The sequence below is a fragment of the Sarcophilus harrisii genome, chromosome 2 (genome assembly GCF_902635505.1).
Source record: "Sarcophilus harrisii chromosome 2, mSarHar1.11, whole genome shotgun sequence".
Taxonomy (NCBI): Eukaryota; Metazoa; Chordata; class Mammalia; order Dasyuromorphia; family Dasyuridae; genus Sarcophilus; species Sarcophilus harrisii.
Window position 1 is genome coordinate 530354795 of NC_045427.1, and position 18547 is coordinate 530373341.

The 18547-nt window shown below is 35.6% G+C and overlaps 1 protein-coding gene across 2 annotated transcripts in view; it reads left to right on the forward strand.

The window, feature by feature from the left end:
- The window catches only part of PCSK6 (proprotein convertase subtilisin/kexin type 6), a 241877-nt gene that overhangs the window by 198437 nt on the left and 24893 nt on the right, over positions 1-18547 (forward strand). For both annotated transcript variants that reach the window (XM_023497530.2, XM_003755590.4), the window contains 3 exons: positions 4624-4726; positions 6839-7035; positions 8386-8473. In XM_023497530.2, coding sequence (XP_023353298.1) covers positions 4624-4726; positions 6839-7035; positions 8386-8473 — 388 coding nt within the window. The remainder of the gene's footprint in view (positions 1-4623; positions 4727-6838; positions 7036-8385; positions 8474-18547) is intronic.

Consider the following 18547-nt stretch of genomic DNA (forward strand, 5'->3'; position numbering starts at 1 on the left):
AATTTCTGCCTCCTTCTGTGTCTGCATTAACTTCTCCCCTAACGGCTAAAAATAATAGTTTGCATTTATAGAGTGTTTTTCCTCCTAAAAGCTCAAAGGCCTTTATAATGTACTATTTAGCTTCTCTTCATATCCCCTAGGAATCCTATGAGTCAGGTATGTATATATAAACTTCCAATAAGGGATGGGGGAGGGGAAAAATCCTATCAAAACTGGCTCAAGAACCATGTTTGGTAGACTGATAGCCTGCACCTTTGTCAAACTAGAATGAGAATAGAATTTTATATCATCTACAAAAAATGATATAGTCTGTTATCTGTCCTTCATTCTCAAAGAGGACCATGACATCAGGGAGGTGATGCCATCACATGTAAGTGACTTGGATTTAAGTGAGGGAAGGCTGTGCAAGGTCACCTGCCTCATTTTCTCCTCCAGAGTCATCTGGGTCCAGTGGCAAGATATAGATCAAGATAATTGGAGATGGCCCTGAAAACAGTGGAAAGCCTTGCCTTTTTTAAGCTAAGATGTTCATAGGTCTCAATTTGACTGAGACTGTATGCATTCAAGTGTTTTTAAGAGTTTAAAACCAGTGACAATCTCTGTTCCGCTCATAGAGTGGAAGAAGAAACAGTTTCTAAAAGTTTTCAGAAGATAATTGCTCTCTTCTTCAGTTTCTCATTTACTATCCCAACAATGTGATTTTGAGACAGTTTGTATAGGATACCAACAATCATAAGAACAGCAATGTTTATTAAACATGCATACCTAATAATACTGCATGCAGAGGCTTGTTCTAAGCACTAGAAAGATACAAAGGTAAGCTGAAGGACCTTATAGCCTAATAAGGGAATAAGACACTTAATAGATATAGCTATAATCAAATACAGTAGAATTATAAAACAGCACTAGGATTTGAGGGGAAAATTGTTTACTAGTGGAAGTGATTAGAGAATCCTTGTGGAGGAGATAGCATTTAAACTGTACTTAAAAGGATGAGTACCACTCTCTTTGCCAAGAAAACTCTAAATGGGGTCACAAAAAGTCAGACATGGCTGAAAAAATTCAACAACAACTCTCAAAAGATAATTTTTGAATGAAAGTCTGAGTTACTCCTTCTAAGTGGCTGCCCTTTGAAACTAATTAAGAAAAACTCAATGCTATATATCTACATGGTTTGTTGCCTGTGGGAAATTAATCAATACTGTGACAATGAACAAAATCTCAGGGTCAAAAGGGACCAACCCATACCTGAATACTTTATTCCCTTTACATAATTTCTCAGAAGCTGCCACCCAATTACCTCTTTTAATTAGCTCATTCCATATTTGGATAGATGTGTTGTTAAGAAGAAGTTTTTCCTTATATCACGCCAAAGTTTACCTCTTAGGAAGCTGCTGCCTATTCCTCTGGGGCCAAAGAGAACAAGTCTAGCTTTTCTTATGATAACTGTTCAGATATTTGAAGACAGATTACTTTTGTGAGAATTCCTCAGAATGGGTTGCTTGAGAGCTCAGAAAGAATCTCACCTACTAGAATGTCCAAATTACTTGAAGTCATGTAAAGTGAGCAGCCAAACTGAAAGGAAAAGACATTTATTATTGTGCTAAGGAAAACAGCTCCACGATGGCAGCTTCCATTGTTTTAGGGGACAGATTGAGTTTTTAATAACTTCTTAGTCTTTTTTGGAGTACACAGCTAAACAGAAGTATTCTGCCCCAGAAAAATATTGAGGGATGTGTGCAAGCTTTGGGGATCACAGTAGATGCTAAAGTAGTTGCTAAACAAAATCAAGTTTGTTCTATGACAAAATGCATTGGTTAGGCTAATTAGAATTCCCTGCTTTGGTGGGAAATGTTTAAGATAATAAAGGCATCCTTTTAAAATAGAATCATTCTTGTTCTTTCTGTTGTTGCCAAGCAGTAAAGAAATAAAAAGTATAAATCCAGTAGCTCTCTTCCCCTGGCATCCAAGGTGACTTCTTTTGAAGAGGACATGTTTTTCCCCATACTCTCTATATTCATATTCATCTTCCTTCACACTGACATATTACCACTAAATTTCTTCATCTCTAGGACCAATATCACCAAGTTCCTTTGTCCACTTCTCATATAGTATAGTTTTCAGTGCCCTTACCATCCTGGTCACCTTACTCTGAACCTTGTGAACATCCTTCCTAACATGCGGTACCTGGAAATGCATACAGTGCCACCAATCTGATCTGACCCCCACCACTCATTAAGTTCTTCATTCAAGACACGTCTTATGGTGAAGTCCAAGATCAACTTAGCTTTCTTGGCCACCATGTCCAAAGTTCACTCATATAACTTGTAGTCCATTAAAACTCCAGATCTTTCATAAAATCACAAGGTTCAGAGGGCATGAGAAGTCAGCAAACCCAGCCCCTTCCTCTATTCAAGACCACACCTAAACTGTCCCAAACAAATGAAAACTCATCCTATTTTTATAAGGCAATTTCACAACCTCCCTTGTTAAATCATTCCAATGATTAGCAACCTTCTCTGTCAGTAAAGCTTTCCTTCCATGGACACTCCTGCCTCTGCATGCCTTTGCCCATACTGTTTTCCCTTCCTGGAGATCTCTCATTTCTTCCTGTTTCTCAGAATCTCCCCTTCTGTCCTTCAAACCCCAGCTTTTCTAGGAAGACAGTGCTTTTGCCTTCTGAATTCTGATAGCACTTATCTATATTCTTTGTGTTCCCTTTTACATACATATAGATGTATTTTTTAAGTATGTATAGAAGGGTATCTAAATAGGTAGACAGTAGTTAGGTGGCACAGTGGATAGAGCCCTGGACTTAGAATCAGGAAGACTCATCTTCATGAGTTAAAATCCAGCCTTAGACATTTATTTATTAGTTGTGTGACTCTGGGCAAAACACTTAATCCTGTATGCCTCAGTTCCTCATCTGTAAAATGAACTGGAGAGGGAAGTGACAAACAACTTCAGTCTCTTTGCTGAGATAATCCCAGATGGGGTTACAAAGAGTAGGACATGATTGAAAAATTATTTAGCAACAACATGCATGTATATATACATGTATTTTATATATGTATACCTATGTATACCTATACATGCATATACACATATAACATATACTCATATATGCACTATATATTTATATTTATCTCTGTGTGTGTGCACACACACACACACACATATGTTCCTTTTTCTTTGGCTTAACAACCCTAGAGAATTTCTCAGGCCACTGAAACATTATATGACTTGCCCAGGCTCACACAGTTTGTACCAAGAACAAAACTTAAGCACAGATCTTTTATGACTCTCAGGCCAGTACTATTTCTGCTATACCGCATCTTATTTTTTCATATGATATTTTTTATTGGGTCTATATATCAGTATTTAAGGTCCTTGAAGGAAGAGTACAAATACTTCTTTTATATTCCTTGAAATTCTTTGGTGCCTTGGATATAGTGAGTGAATAATATTTGATGATCATGGATTGATTCAAGATGATAATGCTTTAAGCTTTTACACTAAGCTTATCCTTATTTATAAAATGGGGGATTTTGCAAACCTTAAATTGTTATGTAAATGCTATTAAAATTATTATCATGCTTTAAGTTTTTGGCTTTCTTTTCTCATTTGTGGTGACAAAAGCAACTGGTCGTTCTAAGCTTAAATACTTTTCATGTATTTGAATAATATAATAATAGTATAAGTCAATCTCCCCTTCCACCCCTCACACCCCAGCCTTCCATTTTACAGATTAAATAATTCTTGATCTTTCATTGTTCCTCAGAGATTTTTTTTCATAATTATTTTGATCACATTCCCAATGAATCCCTGTCCAAGACAGTCTGATCCCTCTTAAACTGAGTCCCAGAATATAACAAAGAACTCTAGCTGAAGTCCAGCTAAGACAACAAGAGGATTGTCTCTTGTTTTAAGAACATAAAATTTAGAGCCAGAAGACACTTGAAAAATTGTCTAGTTCAAAATTTCTTGTTTTACTGAGATTAATATGGATCATGATCCTGGGTGATCCTGGATTCAGATCCAGAGCTAAAAGAGGCCTTAGACATTCTCTAGGCAGTTCCCTGCTTTTACAGACGAGAAAGCTCTGGCCTACAAAAGTTGAAGAATTTGCCCAATGCCCCTTGAGTAGTAAATACCAGTCAGGATGTGAACCCTGGTTCTCTGATTCCAAATGTAGCCCACTTTATACTGAATTATATTTCTTCCCGGTACATTTTTTAATGTTGAAGTCATTTAAGATCTCATGGATGTAGGTAGCAGAGGCAAAAATTTTACCCCAACATTTGATCTTCAAACTCCAAATCCAATCTTCTTTTTTATACTATCTTTATATACTTATATACATATATATATTTCTATACCATATCATTCTATACCATATACCTATATACTATCTTTATAAAAGTTTCTGTCCTATAGTTTTACCTTTTAATGTAAACATTAAGAATCATAATGACACATGAGTTTCTATATATGTAAAAAAGGGACCAGATTAGTCTTCTCATTATCTTGAGCCTTTGAGGTCAGGGTTGGATGAGCTTCATGAAGTTGGTTCTTTAACAGAAATCATCTCTATGAATGAAAGAAAATACTTATTTCTTTAAGGTGTGTGTCATCCAGAATGTGGCGACAAAGGGTGTGATGGACCAAAAGCTGACCAGTGCTTGAACTGTATCCATTATAGTCTTGGAAGTATCAAAACTGGCAGGTAATGAATGAGAAATGCCTTCTTTATTTTTCAGATTCAGCACTGTAGAAGGAGATTTCATTTTAACAAGTTTGTTGGTTTTTTTTAAAAAAATACTAACTATAAATCCAAAGTAGAACTAAGATGACCAATTCTGGTGTCTACCTTTACATAGTCTTTACAGTAAATCTTGAATAGCACTGACTCTGGTATTCAAATACTGGGTTCAAGTCCTAGTTCTGACACTGAACTTTGCCTCATGACTTGGGCAAGTCATTGAATCTCCCCAGTCCTTTGTATCTTCATTTGTAAAATGCAGGATTGGCCTACATGACTTCTGTGGTCCCTTCCAGCTCAAGATTTAAGATCCTGTAATCCTTCTTCAAAATAATCATGAATCATGATGATCAAAAAAAAAATAGAAAGAAAGAAAGAAATCACAAACCACAATGATCAAAATCATCATGAACAAGGGTCTGGTTCAGCAGCATCTCCCCAGAATGCCCCAGGAGAAATAGTGTCACACCCTAAAAGTTTGTCTTTTTGTTTTCTTTAAATAATAAGAGGGAAAGCTTAATTACATTTGGGAAGTACACAGGCTGAAGGTGACAGATGTAAAGTGAGAATAAGGTTTAATATTCTCTTGGCCTTAATTAATCCATAACCCAGAAAATGGGAATTTTTGTAGAATAATTTATAATAATTTACAGAATAATATTTAGACCAATATTTCAAACCCAGTATGGACAGTACCAGATTAAAATGTAATTGGGAAATGTTAAACAAAATAAATAAAAATACAGTATAACATAGATAATGTAAATTATAATTTTAAGGAAATATTTTAAATAAATAAATTTTAATAAAATTATAATTTTTAAGGAAAATAAGCCATCGGGGTTCTATTTCTATTTGAGTTTGACACCACTGATGTAGACACAGAATTTTAGAGCTAGATAATCTCAAAGGTCATCTAATCCAAGTCCTTCATTTTACAGATAAGGAAAATCATATCTCAGGAGGTTAAGGACATGCCTAAATATTCCCAGAATTCAAGCCCAGGTCATCTGTCCTGAAATCCAGTACTCCATATTACAGCATCCTATCTGTGTAAACTGGAAAATATTTATTTGAGGGAGTAGAGCCTATATTCTTTATTTTCCTCAATTCTAGTTTCAGAAATTAAATTTATACTTTTAAAAAAATAATTTTTTATCTAGACTTATACAAGTGGGAAGACAGCCACTATGTAAAAGTTCACCTGTGTCCTTTTAACTCAGATAGTTTTGGGAAGGATTCTTTGGAAAGCTGGCAAATATATCCTGTGGCCTACAGACAGGTCTGATTTGTTGTCCTTTAGATTTTTATGCTAACTCGCAAGGGTTCTGTTAATCTTTCCCTATTTTAATGTCACTCCTCTCTTCTATTTCCTTTCCTCTTTCTACATATTCTATCCTGCTTCTTCCTCCTATGCATCCTCATTGGGTATTGCCTACATTACCTAAGGGTGTTGATCCATCCTAGTCTCTTCACTATTGACCCTTCCTTCTACTAACTGGCTTCCACAATTGGTCTAGCTCAGGTCATCTGTTGACTAATAGGGCAAATGTCTGTAGATGGTAGAGAATATAGTCATAATTCCAATAATAATTGCATCTTCTTCAAGTAAAACATCCTGAAATAAAACTCCAGTGTCTCCTTCCATTTAATGGATTTAGGGAATAGGAAATGGATAATGCATATCTATTTTAAAAGTTGTCTTTATTTAAAAAAAAAAAAAAAAAAGAGTTGTCTTTATTGACCTGTACAAAAAACAACCTCCACATAATTAAGAAAAAATTCACCAGAACTTCTACTTGGATTTTTTTTAATCTGTCTTCCAACTGTGCTTTGCCAATGTAACCACAATTTGTATTTCAAAATGTATCCTTTTGCATATAATTTCTAAAAGATTATACTAGTTCCTGATTGATGCTGTTGAGTTTTTTCAGAAATACATAATTCCCTTTCCTTAAAATAGAACTTCCATGTTTCTGTATATACCCTAGAGTACCAATGTTAAAAGTATGGAATAGTTTTGTTGTGCTATGCCTAGTGCTATTGGGGTACTTATTGGATCTTCCTCATTGTCAGGAAATGTGTGAATGTTTGTCCTTTGGGATACTTCGGTGATTCTTTATCAAAAAGGTGTCGAAGATGTAGTAGGGGATGTGAGACCTGCACAGGCAGGAGTCAGAATCAGTGCCTGTCCTGTCGACGTGGCTTCTACTACCATCAGGAATTGAACACCTGTGTGACTTTGTGTCCAGCTGGCTTTTATGCAGATGAAAGTAAGTGTGATTACTTTTAGGTTTATAGAACACATGCTTGTCCACAAGGAGTTAAAAGTGCTGAGTTGACTCTCCACGATTGTGGGCCTCATTATCCTCCATCCCTGAGTCTTCCAAGCCCCTGCCAACTTCTCACTACTCATACTTAGAAAGAAGGGAGAGACTGTCAAATTCAAATTAGCCAAATGTTTTATGTGAACACTTGCTATAAAGATATAACCAGGGAAAGAGGTTTGAACTAAAATTAAAATGAGGTTTTTGTGTAATACATGGACTTGACATGTGCCAGGCTAATGGCCTTCAGTGAAAGACACATGGGAATGAATGAAAAAAGTTATTTACATTTTAACTATGTGCTGGACATGTAAGTACAGTTTTTCCTTTTTGAAAGGTATAAATCAAGTCCTACAGTTTGAAAATTATAATTTAGGGGCAGGTAGGTTGCGTGCTGGATAGAGTACCAGTCCTCAAGTCAGGAGGACTTAAATTCAAATCTGGTCTCAGACACTTAACACTTCCTATCTATGTGATCCTGGACAAGTCACTTAACCCCAATTGCCTCAGGAAAAATTATAATTTATCCTAACAAAAGTGAGATTGGAATGAAAGAGAATTACCATTTATATAGCAACTACTATGTTCCAGGCGCTGTGTTAAGCACTTTACAAATATTATCTGATTTGATCCTCACAAGAGCCTTGAGAAATAGATGCTGCTATTATCCCCATTTAACAGTTGGGGAAGCTGATGCAAGCAAAGTTTAAACAATTTGCCCAGGATCACAAAGCTGTATCTGACACCTGATTTGAACTTAGGTTTTCCTACCTCCAGGTCTAGATCTTTATCCTTTGTGCCACCTAGTTACCTAAAGGACTGACCAATAAAATTGATTCCACATCTATTTAGCTTTTTACATGTTCTCTGGTTATTCTATCATGGGATCATAAATTAAAAGCTTGTTAGGGATCTGATAATTTAGCCCCTTCATTTTACAGATGAGAAAATTGAGGTACAGAGAGGTTACATGATTTGCCCAGGATCAAAAAGCTAGTTAAATGTCTGAGGTGGGATTTAAATCCATATTTTCTTGGCTCCAAGTCCATTGGAGCATAGTTTCCAATCTGCCCTGCCTTTTTATTTTATTAACATAGTGCCTATTTTGGGAAGTTGGTAATTTATGAATAGTTTTCCTATCACAGCTTTGAAACTTTGGAAGATTTATTGTTGTTGTTTTAGAGAATATTGTTTATGTAGATTTCATTAACATTCTTTTCTATCATTTCTTTCTTTCTCCATCTATTCTTCTGCTCCCAAATCCCTCACCTGTTCTCTGTTTTTTCTTTTGTACAGGTCAGAAATATTGCTTTAAATGTCATCCAAACTGTAAAAAATGTGTTGATGAACCAGAAAAATGTACCATATGCAAAGAAGGATTCAGGTAAAACACTGGCTTTGGGGATACAAAAACTGCCTTTAAACCTGAGGATTTCAGTGTTTTAATTATTTTTAGTTTCTATCATTTAATTTCTCATGCTTATTCATTAGTTCCTAAAGTTATGGTTCCAGCAACCCCAAACTATTTCAGTGTAAGAATTCTTGGTCCATTTAAATTCATACTTTCATTATGGGATTATTGTGGGTATTTTTAAGAGTAGAAATTAAATGAAATAAGTTAAAACAATGGAATTTTTTAATGAATTTAGTGAATAAGTAAAATTAGTTCCATATCATAGTATGATATAGTGCTTAGAGATAAAAGAGGTGAGAAGTAGTGAGGAAAACCGAACTTCTATTCTTTTGAGTGACTTAATTTCCTTCCACCATCACTACTCACCCCTGAGCAAAGCACTTAAGAGCATCAAATCCTTTTTTTCCTCTTCTCTCCTTTCTTCTCCCTCTCCCTTTCTCTCTTTCCATCTTCATCTCCCTCTTTCTCTCTCTTCCCTACCCTCTCCTTTTGTTTTCCTTTCCCCAATTTCCTCATTCTTCTCAAAAGGGATTGTGGGTGAGAATGATCAGGGAAAAAAAATGCCCCAGTTCTTTTAACTTACATAACATCAAACATAGCTTCATAAAAAAATGATTGTACACAAACTTTCTTTAAAACTACATTAAAAATTACTAGTGATTTTGTTTTACTTGAAATAACGTTCCAAAGATTTCTTTAGCTAATATAAATATTCATTATTTGTTTGTTCCTCAAAAAAAAAAAGACCCTAAAAGCATTATACTAAAAATAACTTGGAAAAAAATTTGTTGCAAATATTCTCTTTATAAAGTTATTGATTATTAATTATAAGTCAATTTATTTAAAAATCCTTGGAAGCAATGTTGTCCTTATTAAAAAGAGTAGTCAGTCATTAGGTAAAATGATTTGTAGAACAATGGTTAATGTTAGCATTCCTATGCTCAAAATATCTTCCTACCTACATGTCAAAGTGCTTAAAATTCTGCGATCAGGAATTCATTGCTTGTCCAAGTGGTTCTTAAAAAAAATGACTTCTAGGAAATAACTAACACTTTAGATGTGAATTAGCTTATTATATGACTTTTCTCTTAACAGAACAAATTGGACTTGTAGACATGGATACCCACCAGCCCTGGATGTTTTGGGAGGAAAACAGGGAGGGAAAAATAAAAAGAGATAAAAAAAAATCATGAGAAAAGGCAAAGAGGATGCCAAAGATAAACTTCACATATTTCATAATTTGAAAGGCCTGATCCTTCCAAGGAAACTCCATGGGGCTTAGAACAATAATCTAGTTGTATAGGGAAACTGAGAGTTTAAGTGTTTTGCTCAAAGTAATGAAGGTAATAACTAATAGAGCTAGTATTTAAACTTCTATCCTGAGACTCCAAATTTGCCGCTGTACCAGATAAGGTCCATAGTAAGGGCTCTTAAGCTTTGTATTTGAGACATAAACAATAGAGTGTGTGTATGTGTGTGCGTGAGTATATGTGCATGTGTGTGCGTGCGTATATGTGCGTGCGTGTGTATATGTGCATGTGTGTGTGTGTGTGTGTGTGTATATGTGTGTGTGTGTTTTGGATCACTGGGAGAATCTGAAGCTTATGAACCCCTTTTCAGATTAATGGTGTAAAATCCTTAAGATAAAATATGAAGGATTACAAAAGAAGTCAAAGGTTTTTGAAAATAAAGATTTTTTTTTTTCTTATCCAAAGTAACAGATTCCCTTGAACTCTATCCACACATCCCCATGGGCCTTAGGTTAAATACTCCTGCTTTATAGGTCGTTCATCTAACCATGGCAAAGTCAGATAATAAGGAAAAACAGAGAAGAAGGAAAACAGAAAAACAGAGAGGGGAAGAGGAGGTGATAAGAAAAAAAAACTGGTTGATTTAGCTATTAAAGGCAAATAATTCAAGCATTTGATTGTGTTTTGTTTCTTCCCTAAAATCATGGCCAAGAAGATCTCTAGAGAGCATCAGTGTCTTGAGGTCTCTCACTCTCAAAAGCCTATTTCCCAAATTGATAACTGAAGAAGGCAGGGTGGCTTCTGAAATGTATAAATTGAACTGTATTGTTAGGGAAAATGTTGAAATGACTGGGAACATCCTGGCAAAGATACATTTGAAAAAGGTTAAGTTAGATGTTCAGTTCCTTGCATTTTGTAGTAGGAAGAAAGTGGCCCCTCTAACAATAGCTACTTTCCAAAAAATAGAAACAACAGTGCCAGAGATGACAGACTTTTCAGAAAGAAAAGCAAAAATTGAAAACATTGTCAGCCATAACCCACAGAAAGCTGTCTTTTATTGTACAATATCCTTTTTAAGCTATGACTTCAAATCATCCCTGTCATGTTAAAGTAGTTAGAGACCCAGCAGTAGCTGCTTCCCCTAGACTGTCTGGCTCTTCAGGAGACTAAATTGTAAGAAATGTTACATGTGGGAACGTTAGTTATTAAAGGCATGATTTAACTGCCAGTCACAATGACCTCATGCTATGACAAGAGAAAAACCTTTGTGTTGTTGCTTAAAATACTTGCCATCACTGGCACACAAACATGTTGTTGCAGAGTAGCTTAGCTTTTTAATCTGAAGAAGTCACAAAAACTCCTTGATGTTAAATACAAGTGTTTAGATTTGATGTATTCCAGAGTGATATCTTTACATGTTCAGCACAATAATCCTGGTCTTTGAAATAGCAAAGGAAACATCCATCTCAAGATTGTAAATCACACACCAGGGTAATAAAGATATTAACAATTTGTGCGAAAATTAGAATCTGTCAATGAATTTACCTTTGTGAGTGTATAGAGCCATAATTCAATCACAGGATCATGATTCCTACAGTGTCACTCTTTAGGATAGAGACATTTGAAGACAAAACATTTTAAAAGAAATTATACTTAAGAACTTTGTCTTTAGACAAATATGATTGGAAATAACAGGACTTCTCAAGTGGCCTTTCATTGGACATTCAGTAAATATTTATTAGGTACTTAATCAGACTCAGGGGAGATTGTGCTGGAAGAGTTACAAAATGATAATATGACAAAATCCTCCCCTCATAGAATTTGCACCAACACAGAGGGAAAAGACACTATAGGGAAAGTAGTACAATCAGACTGTAATTTCCATCAGTATAGAAATCTGTTATTGCAAAAAAGCCCTGAATCAAGCAAATTAGCAATTACTAGTTTTAGAAAGATCCCTGGACCACTGAGAAGTGACTTGCCCACAATCAGAACTACTTTGTGTCAAAGGCAGTATTTGAACTCAGATCTTCTTGATTCCAAGGTCAGCCTCCTATTCACTATACCATACATTGCTTCCCATTACACAATATTACATTAAAAATATATTAATATGTGAAATCCAAACCTCTGGAGGAGAAAGTTTTTTTATCAAACAGTGAAATCAGGAGAGGTTTCTCAAAGGAGCTGCCATTTGAGTTGAATACCAAAGGAATTCAGCAAGTGAAGACAGTGGAGATGGAGACATTACATCCAGAACAATGTCAGCAGAGTCATAGATAGGAAAGAACAGGTTGTGTTCTCAGGCCAGAGTAGCATAATTTGGCTTGGAATGTACCAATCTACAGCTGAAAAGGTTGAGTGACACCAGGTACAAGCAAAGGAGTTTCATAACCAGATTTAATGCAGAGGAAGTTATTCTCACTGAAGGATAGATTAGAGAGGGTAGTGTTAGGAAGCTATTGCAATAGTTGAGTGGGTGGCAATGAAAGCTTCTAAGAGGGTAGTGGCAGTGGGACTAGGAAGTAGGAAACATATTCAAGAAGCATTAGGAAGGATTAGTTACTGAGTGGATTCCAGATAAAGGAGAGGGGGAGGAGTTAAAGAGATGCCCTGGGTTTTGAACCTGGGAGATTGGTTGAAAGATTCTGGAACTGATTGAAAAAAACAAATAAACAGTAAAGCTTGTACAGGTTGGGGGTGAGGAGAGATAATAAGCTTGATTTGGGGCAAGTTGAGTTTTAAGATATGGGGGGAAGGGAGAATAGCCAGAGAGATTCCTTATCTGGAGTTTTAAGAGGTCAGCATCAGACTTGAGACCAACTCTATAGAGGTGATAATTGAAGCAATAGGGGTTAATAAAATTTCCAAGGAAGAGAATAAAGAAGGAAAAGAGAGAGGCCTGGAAACCAGAGCACAAGGATGAAGAATCCAATATGACTATGCAACTAAACAACTCTGCCTTAAGGACTAGAAATATAGTTACAAAAGCAAAGCCAATCCTTGTCCTCAAAGTACTTCATTCTACCAGAGGAAAAGGAATGAGACTAAAAGACGGCCTCAAAGATTCAAATGAAGACCTTTTTTTAATCCCAAGGACACAGAACTGTGTATTTTTATGTATTTAGGCAGATGAGAATGAGTTAGCAGAAGAGAGATTCAAAGGGGAGAAGGGAGAAGATAGGCAGTGACTGCTTAAAGCAAGATCCAGAAATAGGTAGGAGAAAATAAAATGAAGGATAGGAATGGAGGTCTTAGCCTTAGTGAAAAGTATGAACAAATAACTCCTTTTATTCAATGATCAGTGGGAAGGAGCAGAAAATGGAGGATGAAGTCATGGCTTTGAATATTCTGGAGCTGAGAGAGGCATAATGGATAGGAAAGCTATCTAACCTAACAATTTTTCATCTTGTAATTTCATTAGTCTATTGAAGAAGAGTTAAAGGACAATAATAAATAGTGCTTAGGGCAAAGATAGGTACTCTCTGGACACTTAAATGTTTGATATAATTTGTAATGCTATTAATAGGGTCTTGAGAAATATGTTCTTATTAGAATTATATGCTTACTTTATTAGAATATAATATTTACAAAGTAATAAATTTTCATTCATTCAAGAAAGATCTTTAGCTTTCTTTTATCCTAGTAAATTATAATGGAGTTTGAGTGTCATGGTTTTTAATGGGCTCTGAGCATTCAGGACAAATTCAAATTGAAAAAAAAATTACTGAATGGCTTTGAAGTCTTTACAACTAATTTTTTTTAATTAATATTTTCCAATTACATGTAAAAACAATTTTTAACATTTTTTTTTAAATTTTGAGTTCCAAAATTTTCTCCTTCCATTTCTTTTCCTTCCATAATATGGAAAGCAAATTGATGTAAGCTATACATATGTCACCATGCAAAACCTTTCTATATTGTCAAGTTAACAACTAATTTCTTAAGAATCTCTATACTGTTTTTTTTTAGTTGCCAGAAACCTTCAAGATTTTTCATTGTTCTGACTTTGTATTGATGGCCACACAAATGACAACAAATCCTAAGGTAGAAGGGAGGATTGAGGGATGCTAAAAACAGATCTTGATTTGTCATTGCATTTCATTCAGTTTAGCAAACAATGATAAAAATTCCACTATGAAAGGCAGCACAGAAGAGTGTAAAACTTCTGAAAATATAGGTCAAGACTCCATAATGGAATTGCATAATTGAATGTAGAAGATGCAAAAAATTTGGCAACAGTAAAAAGTTTCTGAATGCAGTGACCCAAAATTAATTCAAAATCAAACATGTAATAAGTTCTAGGTATTTCTGGCAATGTTTTCCCTTGTTGCATTACATGACTTCACAGTAGCCTCAATTCTGAACACACAACATGTGCACTTTACACTGTGTTTGCACAAGAGACAGGGGTGAAGGAGAGCATTCCAGGTAGTGAAGACACTCCAAGAAAAGAAATAGAAATGAAAGACAATGAGTTTAAGGAACTCCAAGTTAGCCAGTGTACCTGGATAATAAAAGGATTCATAGAAAAGAATAAAATATGAGAATACTGGAAAGGTAGGAAGAGAACAGCTTATGAAGGGCCTTCATTTGTATTTTAACCTGGGGTGTAGAGGGGTGACAAGATCAACCCTATATAAAGTTTTTTTTAGCAGCTAACTCTCCATGAAGTAGAGGGGAGATAAATTTGAAGCAGGGGGATCAGTTAAAAGAATATTGCAATAGCCCCAGGGACAAGTTGTAAATAGGAATAAAGAGGAGATATACATTAGGGGTGTTGGGAAAGGAAATATGGCAATGGATTGGATATATGAAGTGAGTGAGAATTGATGCCAAGATTCTACCAATTAGGTAGAAGGTGGTACCCTTAATATTCTTATTGGATTTCAGAGGAAGAAGACATTATTTCTGGCTGGAAAGATGACTAAAAACTTCAGGGATTGGGTAGCACCTATTCTCTTAATTAAAAAGAATGAAAATTTTTGTATGCATTCAGTATAGTCTAGGTATCAGAAAGAGAATGAGCAAATGTAAAGTCTAGAAAGACTAGAGGAATGGGTAAATAACCCAGTTTGGCTAGAGCATAGAGCATGGTGTGAAATAAGGTTGATAACAGATAGTCTGGGATAGAGTAGAGTAGGAGAAAGGATTGGTTAAGGATAATCCACAAGAATCCTACTCCTGGAGGGGGTTTTTAAGCAAACTTAATTTACATTAATGTATAATCATGAATCTGAAGAAATAAATTATTGCAGATTTCAGAAATCGGCACATAAAATAAATAATTAGAACCCCACAAGATCACAAACACAAGATCATTGAGGCTGAATGAATACTTTGTCTCAGCTTAGCAATAGAGAAGGGGAAGGAGGGAAGTTGTTTCTAACCCAATAGTATCTCCAATCTGAAACACACATAGGGGACTGGAGAATTTCTTTTTTCAAGGATAGCTATAAAATGGTCCCAGTAATCAGAGACAATCTCAAGGCTGGAAGAGCTCTTATATAACAGCTAATCCAATGTACTTGAATGGATATACAATCAGCACCATAACAAGTGATCATTCAGCCTCTGCTTAAAGACATTCAGTAACAGTGAATTTAATGCCTTCTATGGTAGCATATTTCACTTTTGAACAACTGGGTGATATGGGACCTGAAGTCAGGAGTCTTGTGTCATTTTCCTAAATTTATGTCTGGCTTCAAGTATTTACTAGCTCTGTGACTCTGGGCAAGTTACTTTACTCTGTTTGCCTCAGTTTCCTCATCTATAAAATGAGCTGGAGAAACAATTGGCAAAACATTCTAATATCTCTGCCAAGAAAATCTCAAATAAGGTCATGAAAAGTGAGGTGTGATTAAAATGACTGAACAACAACACGATTTTAGGAAATTGTCCTTTATATCAGATATAAATAAGCATCTCTACAAATTCCATTCATTTCTTCTAGTACTTCACTCTCAGGGTCAAGCTTGAAAAATTGTAATCCATCATAATAGCAATCACCAGGATGTAGGTCAGGAAAAGAAGGAATAAGTTTTAAATTGGGATCCAGAGTCTGCTATTTCTGGAAGCTCCAAATGGCTGACATAAGAGTAAAATGTCAGGTCCAGGAGTGGAGATTTTGAGGATAGTTCAGCACAAAAATTAGGAAGTAACCTACAGAGAGTGTCAGAAAACTAATGGTTTATCTGACTCAAGGTTTCCCCCAAACTCCATCTATTTATGATAATGGCGTGCATTCCCTTGTATCATTACCTTAATGCATCTTTGGTCATCTTTGGCTTGGACTATTGCTCTCTAACCTAAATTGCTATTCAATTTCCCCTTTTATCTAATCTGATTTTTTTTTTTGTTTTTTATTTTTTTAACAAGGTATATTCTTTCATAGCCATATTCCAGGCATGAGTCTAGTCCACAAAGTCTTAGTGATACCCATAAAGAGCAAAATTACTCAGTTGCATTTGGATATCTTATTTTTTATTACCCATGGCCTCTGCATTTTTATGTAGATATTTGACATTATGAGTTTTTTTTAACTGTTCTTCTTGAATATAGCCTCCTTTGAATCAGTCTTTTCCGTGGACGTTTTTTTCCCTTGTGATATACCTACTTACTTTCAGTGGTATCTGTTTTAGCAGAAGTATGTAGATAGTTTTCATATACTACTCTCTACTCCCAATTTTCATCTTTAAGCCTTATTGATCAGAATCATGTCTATGCAAAAAATATATTTTTACAACCCTGATTAGATTTACTTCATCTCTAGCCAAGATTTCATCATTTCTATGTTATTAACCTTAATCTAGAAATCCAAAATACAGTTTTCAAACATCTTTTCAGCCTGTGACAGGAGTTTTGAGAGTGAAAAATATGTCCTTTTCTATTGAATCCCTTACCTTCAGTCAAAAGCAATGATTAAAAAACAGAAGCAACGTGACACCCAGGCCCCTGAGGTCTTCAATTTCCTGACCAGGGTTTCAGATTAAGAAAGATTTCTAGGTTATTCTGAAGGTTTTATTTATTCCTACATGAATCAAAAGTGGTCAGTGGACATCAAATTCGACAAATCTTTGAACTCATGCTTGAATATGTATTTCAGGAAGACAGAATATTTCCCTGTTCTTCATGTCAGTTTGGCAGGTGGCAACTTGAATTACCATTGTGGAATACTGGAAGGAATTGGCTGGATTTGAGATCCAAGATCTGAGTTTAAATTCTGGCTTTATCTTCATACCTCTAAGGCATATCACTAAGTTTCCCCATCTATAAGTTGAAGAGCTTTGGTTAGATGATTTCAAAGGTTCTTTCTGACTATTAGATTTGATCATATACATATCAAATGGCTTCTTTTGGAAGCATTATCATTCTTTAGAGCTTAAGATATTGCATCTATATCAAAGAATTCAGCTCTATCTTTCATAGGCAGGGAAAAAGCACTTATTAAGCACTTACTAGGTGCTAGATGAATGTGGCTCCCAGAATCTCTAGCTTGGACAGTGGCCACACCCTGGCAAAACCACTTCAGCAGATGAGCTAAACCAGTTTGAGGGTTTTTGGCAAGCCTTGAATTCAAAAGTGAGTTAGGGAATATCAACCCCCCCAGCACGTGAAGACTTCCTTCAGTAGAAAACAGATGAGAACAGTTTGTTCCAATGGCCATGAAAGTGGTTGAAGGCAGACACTGTGGAGGCTTAGAACTTGGTCAGACACCAAAGATGCTAGGATCATCCACTATATCCCAGACCATCACCAGTTGATTTTTGTCTTACCACTAAGCTTCAATGACTCTGGAAGAAAGAATGAAGCTGATGACTTTGTAAAGCTCTATCTCAATTAAATCCAGTTTGTGTTTGAATCAAGATATAACCCCATGATATTACTGTCCTCTTTGAAAACAGTAGCTATGTGCTAAGTCCTGTGCTAAGAGCCTTTTAAATATTATCTCATTTGATTCTCACAACAATAGGTAGGTACTATTATTATCCCCATTTTTTCCTTTTTTTAAATTATCCTCATTTTAAAGTAGAAGAAACAGCAAGTAAATGTCTGAAGACATATTTGAATTCAGGTTGCCCCGACTCCAGGCCCAGTACTCTGTCCACCATACAACCTACCTTCTGCAGTTGTTCTTCTTTGAGGGAGAGCTGCAAAGCTATTTCCCAGAACCAGGTACTAGGCCTAGAGTGAGGAAGATCTGAGTTCCAATACTGCTTCATACACATAGGTATGTGATCCTAGGCCTTAACTTAGCTTCTGCCTCAGTTTTCATAAGTATAAAGTGGAGATAAAAATAGAACCTACTTCCCAGGGTTGCATCAAATAAGAAAATAGGCACAGTACTTGACACATAGTAAATACCTAATTAATAAATGCTTGTTTCTTTCCTTCTACAAGAGGCTTAAGAGACTTTCTTTGCTGCCTTTTCTATGTCATATTTTACTTTTCAAACTTCTGACACAGGATAGGATGTCCTCTATGCTTTCTTAATGTGTTTTTCCTCTTTGTTTCTGCTTTGAAACATATTCTTTTCTTTTAAGGAACAGTTCGTTTTTCCTCATAAATTAGAAGGAAAAGAGATATTCTTTTAGTTCTACTTTTGCTACAAGTAGAGAGGTCAGCCTGCATTTTTTCATGCACATATAGCTATTGCTTGGCACTAGCAGATACACAAAAATAACATACTCTTTTCAGATTGCTAGAAATTTTCACTTGCCCTCCATCTTAGCTTGATATAAGATTCTCACTTCTCTTTCTCTTGCTGCTAGTCCCTGTGACTAGTACCTATGAC